The sequence below is a fragment of the Triturus cristatus genome, chromosome 10, assembly GCF_964204655.1.
Source record: "Triturus cristatus chromosome 10, aTriCri1.1, whole genome shotgun sequence".
Lineage (NCBI taxonomy): Eukaryota > Metazoa > Chordata > Amphibia > Caudata > Salamandridae > Triturus > Triturus cristatus.
The window spans coordinates 795,443,508-795,462,201 of record NC_140593.1 but is presented as its reverse complement, the minus strand read 5'-3'; the positions used below and the strand labels follow the sequence as shown (position 1 = coordinate 795,462,201).

At 45.1% G+C, this 18,694-nt stretch overlaps 1 protein-coding gene across 4 annotated transcripts in view; it reads left to right on the top strand.

Moving 5' to 3' along the window:
• Positions 1-18,694, top strand: part of LOC146790006 (uncharacterized) — a 195,658-nt gene that overhangs the window by 79,032 nt on the left and 97,932 nt on the right. For 2 of the 4 annotated variants that reach the window (XM_085628325.1, XM_085628323.1), the window contains exons 5-8: positions 1,287-1,400; positions 4,962-5,048; positions 7,066-7,176; positions 12,505-12,603. In XM_085628325.1, coding sequence (XP_085484451.1) covers positions 1,287-1,400; positions 4,962-5,048; positions 7,066-7,176; positions 12,505-12,603 — 411 coding nt within the window. The remainder of the gene's footprint in view (positions 1-1,286; positions 1,401-4,961; positions 5,049-7,065; positions 7,177-12,504; positions 12,604-18,694) is intronic. The other 2 variants (XM_085628324.1, XM_085628326.1) reach the window with 2 other exon arrangements.

Genomic DNA, 18,694 nt, shown 5'->3' with positions numbered 1-18,694 from the left:
GAGCTACAATTCTTAGCATGGAAAACTGCTTTCCTAGTAGCCATTACTTCTCTACGAAGAGTTAGCGAACTGCAAGCACTAACCATTCAGGAACCCTTTCTGCAGATGCATCATAATAAGTTTGTTCTCCGAACTAATCCTAAATTCCTCCCTAAACTCATTTCTCCCTTCCACCTCAATCTGTGGAGCTGCCTGTATTCTTCTTGCAGCCACAAACAGTCGCAGAAAGAGCTCTTCACACCTTAGACGTCAAAAGAGCACTGCTGTACTACATAGAGAGAACACAACCTTTTCGTAAGACCAAACAACTATTTGTGTCTTTCTCGCCACCACACAAGGGCAACCCCACATCTAAATCTGGGATAGGTAGGTGGATTGTCAAATGCATACAAGTTTGTTACCACAAAGCAAAACGTACATTATCTGTTCCTCCTGAAGCCCACTCTACACGAAAGATAGGGGCTTCAATGGCATTTTTAGGGAACATTCCCTTAGACGATATCTGCAGAGCAGCTACATGGTCTACACCGCACACATTCACAAAACACTATTGTGTAGATGTGCAAACTAAACAACAAGCTAGTGTGGGCCAGGCTGTACTCAAAACACTATTTCAAACTACTGCAACAGATACTGGTGGTCGCCGCTATGAGGGGATACTGCTATACAATCTATGCATAGTGTGTAATCTGCAGCTCATATGCCTCGAACGGAATATGCTACTTACCAGTATGCATCTGTTCATGGCATGTAGAGCTGCAGATCTACACACGCCCACCCGCCTCCCCGGCTAACTTTATCTGTTCCAGTATTATCTTACTTAGATACAGCATACATGAGCATCTTTCCTGTTTCTTACAAAGCTCCTTCATTTCCCTGCTGGCGAAAAACAATCTGAGGATGGAGCCAATGCCCATGCGCACTATGATCCAAAGGAGGAGTCACATACCTCGTGACTTCCAAAGACTTTCCAAGACAAAAACAAGTGCAAACATCCCAGCCCAACACCAGATGGCGATCTATGCACAGTGTGTAGATCTGCAGCTCTACATGCCAAGAACAGACGCATACGGTAAGTAGCATATTCCTTTTTCTTCCGTCCCTAAATTTATCTTCTAAAATTATAATTTTAAATTTCTGAAGTATCTGAAGGCTACACTCGCGCTTTGATTCATTCTGCTAGACCTATACCATGTATGGAGGATCTGAAAATAACAGGACATTTTCTGGCTTCTGTAACAAACAATTAAGATTTGAAAATGTTTCAATATTTTTCCCTTGAACAGGAATGCAGCTTCAGAATTCTGATAACGTCTTGCGAAAGGAATGGGAATTTGAGACTAGTGTGACAGTGCAACAGAATGCAGACGCAGCGGACTGTAGCATCAATCCCAGTTCAGGTAGGTTGCACATGCCGCCAACCTCTCGAGTTTCTCATGTCAGTCAGCGACCTAGGCTCATATTGAAGCATGTTGACTACTACCCTTTGATTTACTTCTGCTATTGTGGTTCATGGGCCGTTAGGCATTACTGGGCCGTCTTCTTGGTGCATAGTGATGCTCCTCCCTAATATCCTGGGGCGTGGCTGCCCACAGGTGGTTAAACAAGACCTACTTTTCTATTCTGGCTTGACAGCGCAAGTTTCTGTAATTTCTCTTAATACCTGTTCTTCATTCTAAACATCAAAAATTCACATTGAGCGGTTCAGGCTCTGCCGAGAAGAGTATTTCTCGCTAACTTCATTCTGTTGGCTGCTTGGTGTATTATTTCACCTCATATGGAGGGCTTGTATTGGAAACAATTAAGGACTATTTTAGTGAATCACCACTCTGTACTTCTTTCTCTCATACAACCACTGTGTGCAGAAAGTAATCCCTTTGCTCTTATTTGTTTATTCACTAACTTTAAAAAAATATTAGGACATGTATGCAAAACATCTTTTTTTTTTTTTTTTCGCTGCCTGCACTTTGGATATTTCAAAGATGGTCACAGCTTCCCCTGAACTGCTGTTCATTTCCACTGGAAGATGGCAGCAAATTAATGTTAAATAGATTCTAGCAGATATGCCAATCCCCACTGTGTATTTCCTCAGAAATGTCCACAGATCGATTTGTAATGAACTTTTTAAAAGAGGTTTTCTAAATCCTACGTGTTGTAAATGTTTTATGCATTGACCAACCCATTCGGTCCGGATTAATTGTACTAATGTTAGAACACACAAGCATTCGCTCTTGCGTATATGTCCGTGCTTCCATGTGTTACAGTGTGTCAGCATAATCAGAGTAGTTGAAAGAAGGTGAACACAAAAAATCCAAGGGCAGTCAGTTAAAGCACAGTCTATTATTGAATCTAAAGGTCAAGGGTGGTTCAGATGATTTCACTATGCATGAACGTATATCTTTGCAGGCAATGATAAAAAAAAAAAATAACGAATGGTCAAGTTAGGATAAAAATGATATTAAAGGAGAAATATAAAGATTGCTACGATTCATGCATAAATGTGAAATACCAGACACTTGCATTGATTAAACCATACAATAATATATAAATAAAAAATTCATAGGTATACTTAGATGGATAAAAAGTTGAACAGTTGTGTAATGATTATTACATTGTTAGCCTATTTCTTATAAAATCACTACAGTGGTTGTCAAACCACAAGACATAGCATATTTTAGAACATGGACAATTAAGTCAAATAACAAATCATTCGGGTAGGTTTAAAAATGCACAGTATTTATAAGTTTACTTGGTGGCGAACCTTAGAATATCTTTCCATGAGGCATCCGATTAGGTCACACCTCCAGCTATCAAGTCTAAGAAGCATGAGACGGCGCAAACAACAGCACAACACCTGATTCAGGTAGAGGCAAATCTCCTGCAGCAATGCCGCCCAAATTGTGCTTCTAGAGGACATAGGGGCTGATTAAAATGTGGCTCGGAAGGCTGCGACCGACGATTGGAGCCTTCCGGCCTGAATCGTAATGGGCCGGTCCGATTCCTTTCTGACCGCTGCATTACTATGGAGGCGGTCGGAAAGGAACCCTGACTGTCATTCGGGCTGGCTTTGACGAGCTCGGAGAGCCCGTCTGCCAATTGGAATCCGGCAAGTAATCTCAAGGGCGGTTCTTTCCGCCCTTGAGATGGCTATGACGGTTTCCGACATGGTTTCCATGCCGGTCTGTCCGACATGGAAACCATGTTGGAAAGCGTCTTCGGGGGCCCCCAGCAGAGCCCCCTTGGGTGCACGGCCTCCGGTTGGAGGCCAAGGACGCCTAAAGAGCCATTGAAAATGGACAGAAAAGTAGAAGTCTGTTGAACAGTATAATAGCATTTAATATCAACACACTTGAATTTGTGGATGGGTTGCTAACTCAAAATGTCGGACTTGTTTCCTCAATTCCTGCTCTGCAAGGAGATGCCTGGGCCAGAATTAACGATTCAGCCATTGTTTCCCCTGGATTAACAGATATTATAAAATAGAAAGAAGGACAACCTGAGAAACCTTGAATTGCTAGGGATTTCCAGTCCTTTAATGTAGGTTTTTCCATGAAACATGAAGTTGAATGTTATTTATCACCTGCTCTGAGCAAGTGACAAATATTTGCTGTGGCCTTGGTGCGGGTCATGCAGGTTTGTGAGTGCAGGGATGATATCTAAAGGGGTGGCCTGGGTGTAAAGCATTGTCTGCCCCAAAACTGCTTTAGGAGGCAGGTTGGAGCCAGTAGACTCTTTCCAGCTTCACTCATGGTTTAACAGGGTGCAGACGCCTTATGTGGCATGAATGAGGCTAAAGCACCTTGAAAGGCGAACATAAAAATGCCCAGAATTGCCAGGTGATGAACTGTTCATCCACTGGGTCTTACCTTCACTGTGTGACAGGCCTGTAAAGAAACAACACCAAGACATGTTTTCTTAGCTGGTCTTTCTCTGAATTGTCCTCTGTATTTTCTATTATGGATTTGTTTTCTGACATCATTAAATATGCATACTTTTTTGCTGTGAAAAATGAATTTTTGTTGCCACACTTTTTCATCATGTCAGACTGCTGGCTTGAATGAAACTAGAAAAGACAAGTATAGACCTCATTATAAGTATTATGCGTAATCATCATTTGGTCCTAAACAAAAGTTTATGGTCCAAACAGGATAACTGCACCCTGATGATGCCGCCATTACCCCTTACACTTTATCAGAGAAAGCCTGCAGAAACGTGCACAGGGCAGAACATGCGTGAATTGGAACGCTATCACCCGTTCCTGTGAATATTCCCCATATTGAGGGTAAATACTTGGAAAATTGCAGTGATGCCAATGCCACTGAAATAACAATACCCCCATTGTTCTAGTCATTTCTGACTGCACTATTGCAATGGTTTTCAAGTATTCCTGCAATGAGGGCCTTTGCAGGTTATATTAGTCAATGTTAATCAGAGTACACTAAAAATGTGCATTGCTCTCTTATGGCCTCCTTGAATATGAACTCATTTACATCGTGTGCAAATACCAGAGATATTAAAGGCTAGCACTGATCCTTTTACAAAGGGGAGGAGAATCAGTCTTTTGTATTTTTCTCCTTAAATTGCAGATACCAACAGCTGGGGAAATTACAATATTCCGACTTTGCACTTGAGGGCCACTGAAGAATGAAGAGTTATTGCAGGAGTTTGGAACATCACTCCCAGTTTTCACATTCATTCCACATCTTGGGCCCTTTTACCACATTTTAATGTCTTCAACTTTTAGCTAGTGAAATGCCAGATGGGGATAAGCGGGAATGCAGCATTCCCACATTTATTGAAATTCCAGTAACACATTTGAGTAGGCTGAATTGAGAATACCACCTCACTCACAAAAGGGCCCTCAATCTAGTTTGGAGAAATAAATGTGTTGGGTTGGGAGAACTGTAAATTGTCGTACTTGATTTGAAAATGCAGTTGTTTAAAATCTACCTTATCAACAGGATTTCCATTTCTGAAGAATGAGTCAAATGCCCGATTCATGGCTCATCATTGTGCTGAAGGGGAAAATATTACCAACCCAAGCCCTGGTGAGTCACATCCTCAAAATGATTTAGTATATGGTCTTTTTTTCTGTAAAGTTTGATGCTTTGAATTTACCCTACTTCGATTAGTTCCACCAACACGTGCATTATTTATTTCTACATTAGAAATGTAGTTATCTTCCTGTTAAGTTTATCCCCATTTCCGTTAGTCAATCATTCGTAGTTCGTTCAGACTTGCAAAAAAGACATTGACGCCATTTTTGCCACCTTCGTAACAGGGATGTATCCACATTGCTACTGCAGTGTAATGCCCTACAGGTTTGCTAAAGATGGTGCATTTACAACCTTATTGTAACACTAGGCAATACTCAATCATACTGTCAGACAACTAACCTCTACAAGCCGGATACAGCGGGAGCGAGGGACGATGCGTAGTAACCCAATCCCCTTTACGGAGTAGCCCTTGAGGATGTATATGCGTCACTCAACAGACGGCTCCATAACGGGGGAAAGGGAAAAAAGGGATGAAAGGAAACAGAAAGGTGCAGCTGCGAAATAACACTCAGGGAGAAGGCACGTGGCGTAGACCTCTGTTCAATTCGGGATCTCCAGCTGGCTAACCCCGTGTTCCCTGCAGTGAAAAAAAAAACACAACACACATGTGTACCAACAAACCCCCTAGATGCAAGGAACTATCACTTAAACATGAAGGAGCACTTACGTGGCAGTTCTGCTGCACACTACCCAATACAAGGTGTCTAGAGCTAAGGGTGCAAGTAAGAAAGGCACCAGGTTATCGCAAGCGCCTTTGTCCATACGTATGTACACAAAACATAAGTAGCACTTAGCTGTGGATGGTCCTCAGAGCAGGAGGCGGGTCTCACAATGCAGGCTTCTCCGAGGCTTTTGGAGCGTTCCTACGCGGGGTCTGCTTAGTCTCCCCCGGCAGGAGGGGATAGGAGCAGCGCTAAAGGCGAGCCTTACAGGCGCTCTGTAGCGCGTGCAGGAACTCCACAGGCATTAGTCTTCTGAGCAAACCAAACGGAAAGAAAATTAAAACGGGATCCGAGCCTTTCAAGTGGCTCTCCGACGAGCGTCCGCTCGTATGCTACGTCCGAAGTCACAAGTGGGGAAGGCGTGTCTAGTCCTCAAAGACGGGCGTGAGGGCCGGCTCACAGACGCGCCTCTGCTTGTTGCCTAATGCAGTGCGCGTGGGCACACGCACCTGGGAGAAGGAGCTGAGCAACGGCTCCAGACGCGGTTACCGTGCGTCTTCCTTTAACGAGGTCTCTCGGAATAAAGTAACAGTGAGGCACACAGCGTGCGAGTTCGTCCTCGGGCAAACTTCCTTCTTGATTAAATATGGGACGCAGAACTCCGTTTGGACGACAAGCGAACTTGGCAGGCTATCAGGAAGTACTTGATTGGCAAGCACCTGGCAGGCTGTGGGCGGTGCTTAAGTACGTTTCCTGTCCAAAAGGCATGTGACGAGGCCCACAGACTTATGGGAAACGTAGTCCCAGCAGACAAAGCTATCACAAACACACTCACACCCATGCCTAACGTGTATCCTCCCGCTATCTACGCTGGGACGTGGCATATACTAGGGAGCAGGACATTTTAGGACTGCTTCCTTACTGGGGGGGGGGAGAATTGCCATTAAGATGACTATGATCACAATTCAAAGCGTAGTACCCTTAGGAGCCCCAAGGCATCAGATCAGCTTCTACCTTTCCCCATTGGATTGCAATGGCAGCAGGCAAATATCATGTTTCACTGTTGCCTACCCCCAAATTATTTGAGCATTTTAGCATTAAGGAATAGCATGGCTTTCTGTTTAAAATGATTGGAATGCTAGCACTTATGACATGGATGCCTGTGAGTAATATGCCATGATGTTTTCTCCGTTCTGGTTGAACTATTGCCAGCAAATACGTCAGCATCCGGTAGCTGAAAACGCAAGGCTTTTTCAGAAGTGGTGGCACCCTTAAAGTTGAGTGCAATTTGTTTTCTTCTTGTATGCAAAACGATATTCATACATGGATCATTATTTTACTGATAGGACACGCTGTTGTCGCTCCAGTTGCATCCATTAGTAGAAAAGTAGAGGACGTGACCTATTCCATTGATCAACAAAATTCTGCAAAAAGAGCAAGTATGACTCAATCCACAAGTAAGTGTGTTATGCATCATCACCCTATAACTTCCTGGTGTGTTTTTTAAGTCTCATAAACTACTCCAGGTTTGGACGTGTGTTCACTTTAGTTCATCAGGTTTTTAAAGTTATAAATCCCAACTCTAGTGGTCAGTCTTTGTTTGTTTGTCCAGGGTATGTGGAGATAGTTTGATTGACCTACCTTGTAACTGACCTATCTTTTTTAGACAGCGCAGTGTTGTAGTGTTGAGCAGGCCAATGTTTAGGTGACTCAATATAACCATTGAGAGGTGGGTTCTTCTAGATATGACTTTAAATAAAAATCCTCAGTAATTTTTCCCCCAAAATATTTTTTTAAAGCATGATAGCTGTCTTACCTTAACGTTCAAAATACTTCTTTAAAATGATGAAAGATTGGTGTCTGGGGATGCTAAAAGAAGGGATTAATGGTATAAGTTAATTATGATGCCTTTAGTACACTACCACACCACCACCTCTTCAACACTGTAGTACACTTCCCTAGGATGAGTCGTTTTCTGCTTTTACCACTAACACTACCTGGGTTAGCAGCTGTAAATTTATGTATATCCTCTCAGCATCCTTTCTCAATAAAATTGCTATTTCTAGCTATATCCTGTTGTACATTTGTACATATCCCTTCCTCAAGAATTTGATTGTCTAACTTTTCACTATATCTATGCATATATCTATGGTCCCTGCTTATTTTGTGCCAATCCTATCGTTTAAATACAGCTTGTATTTTTCATATTTGTATGTTTGTATTTTGTACCTTTATTACAGGTTTGTATATGAAGCATTGTGTCACTCCTGGTGCTTCTCGTAAAGGAATGATGTTTTCAGAATGCTGCAATGACTGCATATCATGGACATTAGCCCCTTATCATGAAGCTTTTTAGTCTTCTTGACGACAAATAGACCAAACCTTTCACTGCTCTGCAAAAGATCAGTGAAATATGTTGTTTGATTGACTTAAGAGCTGGCCGTGCACTCCACCAGCTTTACGACAGGCGTAAGAAATATAACTTTTGTGTGCAGAGATCTGTGCTTGTAGCTGGAGAAAAGGATGGGGAGGCCAATAAGACACTTCCAAACCTTCTACAAGAGGATACCAAAAGGTGAATCATTGGAGAACATAATTATTTCACCACATTTGACACCTACACAGCAAAAGAAGTTCAGGGCTTTTCTAAGGCAATTCTCAAGCCTTTTTCTGTGGACTCCCGGTCTGACGGTCGAGCGCATGCAAAGAATTGACACTATACTAACTGCCTTCTTGTGAATAGTCACATTTTTAAGATATCAAATCTAAGAAGAGGTCCTAGATAGTATTGTGGCAGAGATGGCTATGATGTTGTACCTTAGTCCAATAATAAATCCCCGGGCCCTTGGGCAATCTCAGAGGTACTGGTGCCTGAGCAAGGTACTGCAACTTGAGGTTTTGTGTGGACTAATGAAGCCTCAGAGAGATTATAAAGACTAGATCGACATCATAGTGAACCAGCCAGGTGCTCCCAAATTCTTGAAACCTTTTGTCTGACAAGTGGCTTCTGGTTGATCATGCTAACATGGCATTTGAACCCCAAATGGCACTGAAACAGGTTGTTCATAGGTGTGTGGTTTGAACTGAAGAATGGGGTATCACTATTTAAAGGCTAGTGAATAATTGCCTTGCTGTTCTGGAGGATGTTTGTGCTGTCTTTATGGACACCATAGCCTTTGTCATTGTTAATTAGAAGCACTGCCCGAAAAACCCAAAGAATATTCTGGAGGTACTGACTATCAAGGCAAATAAGTGCCAGATCAAAAGTACTTATGTATCTACCTCAGGCTGAGGTAGACAGAGGGGAGATCAAACCTTGAATGGCCAAACTTCAGGTTGTGTGACACTCGGGTAACAGGAAACGCGGACCCAGATAATGGTGTTTCTTGGACTCATTGGTTGCTATCACAATTTAGAAGAGAACTATGGGATTGTAGCTGCTGCTTCGCCTGCCTTGACTTCTAAGCAGCTGCCCACACAGGTCATTTGTACTGTTGAATGGTAAGATCTCGTTGATTAGCAGAAGGCGGCTCTGGGCAAAGCTTGTCTAATTCAGTTGGCTGTTTATGGTAGACCATTCGAAGTGCAAACAGATGCCTCTGGCAAAGATTTTGGTGCCATTTTGGGAGAGGCGAACCACATGGGCAAAGAGCATCCAGTGGGTTTCATTAGTCATCTTCTCCTACCAGGAGCTCAAACTGGGGCAACGATTGAATTGTGCCATAACTTGGGTACTAAAATGGGTCTACCCTATTTGTTAAAGACTGCTTTCTCCATCGAGACAGACCAGTACCAACAGGTTGGTCTGTGACTCGAACCGAGGAACATCTGCACAAAGGAAGTGCCAAATGGATGGAATGCCGCATGAGTAATTCTCCATGGCTGACATTTTTTCAAACATTCCACCCATTACTTTTTTGTTTTTCTCAGTGAGACATCTCTAGAGCGACAGGTATGCCAAGAGGTTTGCCATATGTTCACTGTGCCATAAGACTTCAGCTGCATTTCATTGATGAGATTTAAACCAGTCTTGTTCCGTCTAGCTGGAATCTGGCATGACATTTTCTACTTGAGCAGAAGCAACTCTTTTTAATGGAAGTTCCTGTTCTAGGTTTTCAGTGTGAGCAAAAACTAGTGGACTGCTATGCGGCTCTGAATTATTAACGCTGGCTGATATTAATTTAAGAATTCCCCCTTCATCTTTTTGTTTATCTCAGTAAAAGCCAAGGCAAGATTCTCACTTCTTAAAGTAAAAAGGGGCTTCCTGGATGAACCTGATTCCTTGCATTGTACTGCTGGAAAAATTGAGTTGCAATATAAAAATGGTTTCGAGATGGAACACAGAAATAAAAATGCATCCTAAGTTCATTGGTCAACCACCACTAATGTTTATTGCTGACTTCTTTTTCTAAGAACACAGTGCCAAGAAAACTAAGATAGCACCAACTTACATCTTGGAGAAAGTGATACCCTACCTCCCAGAAACTGACTGTGGTGTAAAAGCTTTAATCCTCTCATGCCAAGACAGAGGCAATGCCTTTCTCTGTGGTCCAGGAAGACACCAAACGTGCTCCCTTGAAATTAATCGCACATGAAGCAGCACCTGTCATTAAAAGGCTTAAAGAAGTTTAAATGTATCAGCCAACCCTGATGGAACTACATTGGCTCCTCCTCCAATCCTCCATAATATTCAGGAATACGCGGATAAAAAAACAAGGGAAAGAAACCTTTTACTCCTCCATACCTGGCAGACAAATTAACTCCTTCAGGTAAACAGCACCACACATGCTAGGAAATTACCACACTGTGAACAAAAAACTGCAAAAAAGTGGAAAAAAAGAGGTCAGACCTTCTCCCGCTATTCTTATAAGCTGTGGAACGAAATTCCCATAAACATCAGATCTGCCCCAACCCGCAGCAATTCACAAGAGCTGAAGACTTATCTCTTCAGAGAATGATAAATCTACTCAAGAACATCATGGTTCATTGTAAATAAATCCCGAATCATGACACAGGACTTTTGCCTTTTTTCAGCACTTTGGTGCTGACTAGCTAGATCTGCTTCCTTTGAATACCTTCACATACAAGGATATGTATGCCTGACCCAAGACCAGTGTGCAGGACATAACACACAGTGACCCTCTAGTACCCACTTCAGACAACGCAAATATCTGTAATGTTTGTACCTCCCACCAAGACCTCTCTGCCAAGGTGGTGCTCTTGCATGTGCTCAGATTAACAATAAGATACCAATTTCTGGGTCTCTGAAAGGGTAAACTTGACCTGACCCTGCAGATGATCTGTGATCAAGAAAAGTATGGCACAATGCATCTGAACAGCGAAAACATCACAAATTTTACGCAAATCAAACATTCAATCAAAGTTTCTTTTGAGTGTCAAGTTCTTCCTTCTTCCTGTATTAGAATTTGTATTATATTTATGTGTGTATATATTGTTCAGATAAGCATATAGGGGACAATGTTGTGCTCCTAGAAATTGGATTAGTCTTGTTTGTGTTATTGCTCGAAATATGCTACAAACTGAGATAGGAGTAGTATGTAAATTGATTACCATTTATTTGCATTGATCCGCAAAGGCAACAGAGTATCCTTTCTGCTGTATTCTAAATCAGGCAGATAGTTATAATTTTGAAGACATAAAATCTAGTCACAGTACAAGCAAAATAATTCTGCTAGTTTGTAAGCACTCAGTCTTATATTTCTGGTGTTTACTGTTCCTGTTTCAGTTCTCCATGCAACACCTTAAAATGTATTTTACCTAATGCGGAGGCTCTCTTTTGAACTTCCTAGTTCATTGCATATGACAGCCTACTAATGAAAAATATAGTGAGCTGGCTCTGTTTGTCAAATATTAAATATGCTTGTTATTTGAAAACATTGCAAGTAAATGGATATCAATTTACATACTGCTACTTTCTTAGTTTGTAGCATATTTAGTCCCTCAACATGAAATACCGTTTAATAAAACAATAATTCAATTCATAGGAGCACAACCTTGTCCGCTATATTCTTATCTGAACATTGAGACAACAATTTTAAAACACTATAGATATTGTAATGGATTGCAAAGTTTAAAATAATTTACATAAACTTGAAACACTTTACTATGTAGGACTAAGCAATGTAAAGGTCAAGAATATTTTTGGGCCTCACTATACTCCTAGAACTTGTAACTGCAGGAATAACAACTATTTTCACCAGTCTGCTGCACAGGAAAGTGAAGGTATGCTAATTTGCCTTGTCTAGCATCATATCTCCCAGTGCTCACACATTCTTTGCAATAGGTTAGCATTCTAGGTCTTTACAACTTCGTTATTGTTCATTGGCAACTGTTATAATACCATGTTGTATTGATGTGTCTTTTGTGTCTGTATTCGAGTGTGTCTCACTTCTGGACATAAGTTGCCGGCAAAGTTAACTTGAACATTTTGGTTTTATATTGATGTTTGATGGTTTGATTTACAATGGGAATTACTGTTGTAGACTTCAAGGGTAATATAGTCATTATAGGTATAATATGCCACTTAAGCAGAGTTTCCCTGATACATAATTTAGTGCACACCACACATAACTTGTTTCTGCCTTAAGGTTTATTTCCATTGACTTTCTTCTCAAATGACTTGTGGAGACGATTTGTTGATGTGTTATTGCAACCTAATAAGATGTATAATGGATAACTCTAGTAGTGTAGAGAATGCCAGGATTACGCTGTTTTCTAATACGTATAACTAACAACTTTTTCATTCAAAATTCTTCCTGCTTTAGATCATTCATCCGGATCTCCATTCCTCAAAAGGGAGTCTGATGCAGGTTTTATGGAGCTTCACTGTGCAGATGGAGAAAGTGGCACCAGTCTACCTTTGGGTGAGTTAAAGAAATGTGGTTTATTGCATTTCTTTAATGAATAATCCTTCTCACCTTTTGATGTGTCATGTTCTAATCAGGGTTCTTCCTAGGTTTCATGTTGGTATTTCTCACACCCACACAAGGTAGGACTAACAGAGGTTTAGTGACATTTTGCAGCGTGAATCTTTCTGGATTCACTATGCTGTGCATTATTCCGCGATCTTGTGGTTGGGTCCGGATTTCTAGTCTTTTCTTTGTTTTTTGTAGCCCAGGTGGGCGGCGACGACCCACCATTTGGTGCACCTCCCGTGACGTCGTCGTGCTTCCTGCGGAAGTCCCACCTTTGGGGCGCCATCTTCAGATTCTTTTTTCCGCCGTTGGGTCTGGATCGTCATCGGGAAGCTCCAGAATTACACTCGAAGGAAGAAGAAAGAAAAGCGAGTTTCGTCGATAAATACTAGAGGATATCACAGGAAAGGAGGAGATTTCATCAGGAGCGCGAAGAAAGGAGGTTCAGCGCCCTTTTTCTTCGACGACCTTGGAGAATGCGCACTCAGAGGCCCTGAGCGCAATGGACAAGACGCCATTCAAGTTCTGCCCAAACTGCCACCACAAGTTCGCGCAGAAGGACCAGCATCCGGTCTGCAACCTCTGCCTACCGGTCGAACACCAGAGTAAGGACTGCAACGCCTGCTCAGCCTTCGCACCGAAGACGCTCAGGGTGAGAGATCGGCAGAGAAGAGCCAACGCCAGCATGGATGGCAAGGGTAAGGCCCCGTCGCTCTACGATCTGGGCCTCTCCACGGACGACGAGGACAACGTCGCCGAGACAGCCGAAAACTTCACGGTCGTAGAGACCGACAAGAAAAAAGAAGACGAGGTAAGAGAATCGTCGAGCGCAAAACAGAAAGCACCTCGAAAACACGAGGGTGACTCGAGAAAATCAGAGTCTAAGTCCACGAAGGGAGCCCCGGCGCCGAAAAATTAGACGACCAAAGGGGGAACCATGGACAAGAGGCCGAGCGGATCCTTAGAAAAGGACTCCCTGGTGCCGAAAGACGCCGAAAAGCAAGGGTCGTCGAAGACAACCCAGGAAACGGGCCGATCGACGCTGAAAGAACGGTCGACGTCGACGCAAGTTTCATCGAAAAGACCCGCGGTCGACGCCGAAAGCATCTCCGAGATGGAGAAAAAGAAGAGGCGGCTCGAGGCCGAAATGGAGAACATCCTTCAAAGGAAGAAGGAGTTCGACGCCAAGATGAAGGAATTCAAGATTCCAACGGTTTCATCGGCGGACGTCGTCGAGGTCGAGGACGAATTCGACACCGAAGGCCTAACAAGGGATCTCGAAGAGGAAGACGAGACCTATTATGACGGAGAAGCCGTGGAAGAAGACCAACAGTCGTTCTACGACTCGGCGCCATCTACCAGCCACGACATCGAATGGCAGGATCTCGACACCGAAAACCCGGAGGAGCCCGTGGACACGTACCCTTCGAGGCCTTCGCCACCCGACGACATCGGGGTGTACAATATGGTGGTCAGGAGCGCAGCGACAGCCTTCGGCGTCAAACTCAACGAGGAGAAGCCGAAAGCCGATTTTCTCCTCGAGACCCTGCTCCCCATCCAGACAAGGAGCCAGTTCCTCCCCATGCTACAAAGTGTGATGAATCAGGGGAGAGAAGCCTTCATGGAACCAGCGACCTGCCGGTCGATCACGCCCAGGACAGAGAAGAAATATAAGCACTCTTCCCTGGACCCCCTTTACATCAAGGGTAGCGTGACCGCCGACTCCATCATAGCTTCCACGGCCAGGAGAAGGGCCAACGTACCAGCAACTTCGGGCCCACCACCTGATAAGGAGAGCAGGAGGATAGACCTCACAGGAAGAAAGGTCGAGAGGAACGCCGCACTGCACTGGCGCATGGCGAATTCCAATGCACTCCTCAATAGACACCAGTACCAGCACTGGGACGAGATGGGGGAGCTAGTAAAGCACCTCCCAGAAGAATACCGCCAGAGAGCCTCACACCTGATAGACGAAGGCAAGAACATCGCCAACTCCTGTATAAAGACGGCGTTGGACGGGGCAGAGACTTCAGCAAGACTCATGGCCATAGGGGTCACCGAGAGAAGGCATGCATGGCTAAGAATCTCGGGATTCAAACCGGAGGTGCAGAACAACATCCTTGGCACCCCCTTCAACGGAGAGACACTGTTCGGAGCAACAGTGGACGAGAAGCTCACCCAGCTGAAAAAAGAAAACGAAACGGCGAGGTCCATGGGGGCCCTACAGCTGAGGGGAATGAGGCGAGGCAATCCCTCGAGGAGACCCTACGGTAGGGGAGGAAGCCAGCAGGGGCCGTCGCACCAGACGTTCCAGCAGGGTCAGCAGGGTGAAAATCACGGACAAGGTCAACAGAAGCAAAACTGGCAGTACCAACCTCGGGGCCAGTCCTTTCGCGGGAGAGGGAACGGACGTGGCCAAAGGAGGAGAGGGGGCGAACAGCCCTCATCAAAGTGACTCAGCACGCAAGAGGACGCCTACCCTCGTCATGCCCCCAAGGGTGAGGCGCAAAAAAGTAACATCAGGGGGAAGAGAATATTCCAAAGCCTACGAGCATACAACACCAGTAGGCGGAAGACTGAGGTTCTACCTTCAGGAGTGGCGGCGTATAACCACAGACAAGTGGATACGGAACATCATGCAGTACGGATACTGCGTAGATTTGGAGAAAAGACCTCCAAACAGGAAACCAAGGGGAAGACAGAGATCGGCCCAAGAACTGGCACTACTCAGAGAAGAAACACGGAAACTTCTAGAAAAGAGAGCCATAGAGGCGGTGCCGTTCAGAGAACGCAACAAAGGGGTCTACTCAAACTACTTCGTGGTCCCGAAAGTAGACGGAAACCTCAGACCCATCCTGGACCTTCGTTACCTAAACAAGTTCATCAGAACGCAGAAGTTCAAAATGACTTCGCTGCAGGAGGTACTGCCCCAAATAAGAGACGGGGACTTCATGGTCACCGTGGACCTCAAGGATGCCTACCTGCACATCCCAATAAACAGAAGACACAAGGGCCTTCTAAGATTCAACATCGAGCAGGAACACTACCAGTTCACAACCCTGGCCTTCGGATTAAAATCGGCACCAAGGGTCTTCACAAAATGCCTGTCGGCGGTCGCGGCCCACCTACGAAGACAGGGAATCCATGTCTACCCCTACTTAGACGACTGGCTGGTCAAGGAAAACTCACGGGAGAAGTGCGAGAGGCACGCAAAACGCGTAACAGACACCCTCACGAATCTGGGGTTCTCGATCCACTGGGGGAAGTCATCGCTGGAACCGGAACAGGTGAAGATTTTTCTGGGGGCGAAAATCAACTCCCTCAACAGTACAGTAGTGCCCAGCGACAGGAGGACAGATGCACTACTGAAGGAGACGCGGCTCTACCAGAAGGGGCGAGCTCTGACAGTGAGGGCAGTGAGCAAGATGATGGGGATGATGGCGTCGTGTATCCAGCTGGTGCCGAATGTACGCCTGCACATGAGACCATTCCAGGAATGGCTACAACAGCAATGGTCACAAGCAAACGGAAGTTGGGAGGATCTAGTGGTTGTTACGCACGCAGTGCAGGAGGAGATAACTTGGTGGAACAGAGACAACATGACAGCAGGGAGAAGCCTGACACCACCAATCCCAACAATGACCATTACCACGGACGCATCGCAAAAGGGATGGGGAGCGCACATGGACAACCTCAGAGTGAGGGGTCTGTGGGCTCCAGCAGATGCGGTTCGCCATATCAACTACCTCGAGTTGAAAACAATCCTGCTAGCCCTGAAGGCATTCCAGAGGCACCTGTACAATCAGAGGGTGTTGGTTCAAACAGACAACACCACGGCAATGTTCTACATCAACAAACAAGGGGGGACACAGTCGTTCCCTCTCTCCTCTCTAGCTCAGGAGATTTGGAGATGGGCCATACCTCTCAGGATAGATCAACTGGCAATTCACCTACCAGGGAAGGACAATGTGGAGGCAGACTGGCTAAGCAGGCAGACCTCGGCATCGCACGAGTGGGAGCTCAATGGCCAGGAAACGGAGAAACTCTTCCGGAGATGGGTAACTCCCACAATAGACCTATTTGCAACACGCCACAATGCAAAATGCCAAAGCTTCGCGTCCAGGCAACCAGATCAGCAATCCCAGGGAAATGCCCTATGGATAAGCTGGTCGAGGACATTTGCCTACGCCTTTCCACCGATACCCCTGTTGCACAGAGTGCTCGACAAGTGCAGAACCAGCAACATGACTCTGATCCTAGTGGCTCCGCAGTGGGCGAGGCAGACATGGTTCTCACAAATTCAAGAAATGGCACAAGGCAATCCATACAAGTTCGAGAGGAGGAAGAACCTGCTCTCAATGCAAAACGGAGAGGTCCTGCACCCAGAGCCAGGGACCCTCAACCTGGCGGCATGGCTCCTGAAGACCTAGAGTTCGCACACCTAAGATTGCCTCCGAGCACTATGCGAGTGCTACGGGAGGCAAGGAAACCAACTACACGAAAATGCTACAGCGGAAAATGGAAGAGATTCACTGTGTGGTGCAGGAAAAAGGGCCTGCAAAACAGAATGACAAGAGACTCAACAGTACTGAGGTACCTCACACACCTTCTAAAGAGTAACCTCTGCTCAAGCTCCCTAAGGGTACACCTAGCGGCAATCGTGGCCTACACCAGAGGTGAAAAGGGTGGAAGTTTCTTCACCTCGCAGGTGGTGAAGAGATTCATGGAAGGAGCCAAAAGGATGGCCCCCCCGAAAAGGTTGCCGCCGCCGGCATGGAATCTGAACGTGGTTCTGACGGAGCTCATGAAGGCACCGTTTGAACCCATTCACAAGGCCACACTGCAGATGTTGACGATGAAAACGGCCTTTCTGGTGGCCATAACCTCACTACGCAGGGTGAGCGAGCTTCAAGCACTAACACTACAGGAACCCTACATTCAGATTCACAAGGACAGAATAGTCCTGAGAACAGACCCACGCTTCATGCCCAAGGTGGTGTCGGCGTTCCACATGAATCAGAGTATTCATATACCAAGTTTCTTCCAAAACCCGACTTCTAACGCACAAAAGGCCCTGCACACCCTCGACGCAAGAAGAGCGGTGATGCACTACATTGAGAGAACCAAGGAACTCAGGAAGTCGAAGCAGCTGTTTGTGTCCTTTGCTACTAGCTTCATGGGTAGGCCAGTGACTAAGGGCACCATCGCTAGGTGGATTGCCCTCACTATTCAATTCTGCCACAAACAGGCTGGACAGGAGCTAGCGGAGGGGCCTCAGGCTCACTCCACAAGGAAGAAAGGGGCCACCGTGGCCTTCCTGGCGAACACGCCCATCCAGGACATATGCCTCGCGGCAACTTGGGCATCTGTGCACACGTTCACGAAACACTACTGCGTGGACATTCAGATGAACAAGGAAGCACAGGTTGGACAGAAGGTGCTTCAACACATTTTCAACGACCAACGCTCATCTACCACCCAGCCGCCACAAAATTAGGAAAACCGCTACAAAGTCTATGCACAGCATAGTGAATCCAGAAAGATTCACGCTGCAAAACGAATAGTTTCTTACCTGTCGGTGTAGTTTTGCAGCTTGAAGATCTTTCTGGATTCACTAGCGAACCCACCCACCTCCGCCAGGAAGATGAGGCTGGAGGAAGAGGGGGTAAAATGGAAAAGTTCGAAAGAAATGAAAACGTACAGAAAAATGGACAAGAAGGATTAATCAATCGCCTAGGGTTTAAAAAAATAAAAAAAAGAAAGGAAAAAAGAACCCGAAGATGGTGCCCCAAAGGTGGGACTTCCGCAGGAAGCACGACGACGTCACGGGAGGTGCACCAAATGGTGGGTCGTCGCCGCCCACCTGGGCTACAAAAAAAAAACAAAGAAAAGACTACGAATCCGGACCCAACCACAAGATCGCGGAATAATGCACAGCATAGTGAATCCAGAAAGATCTTCAAGCTGCAAAACTACACCGACAGTTAAGAAACTATTCGTTACTCAGCTTGAAAAAAGACCAGTGGTCAGCTTCCCTTAT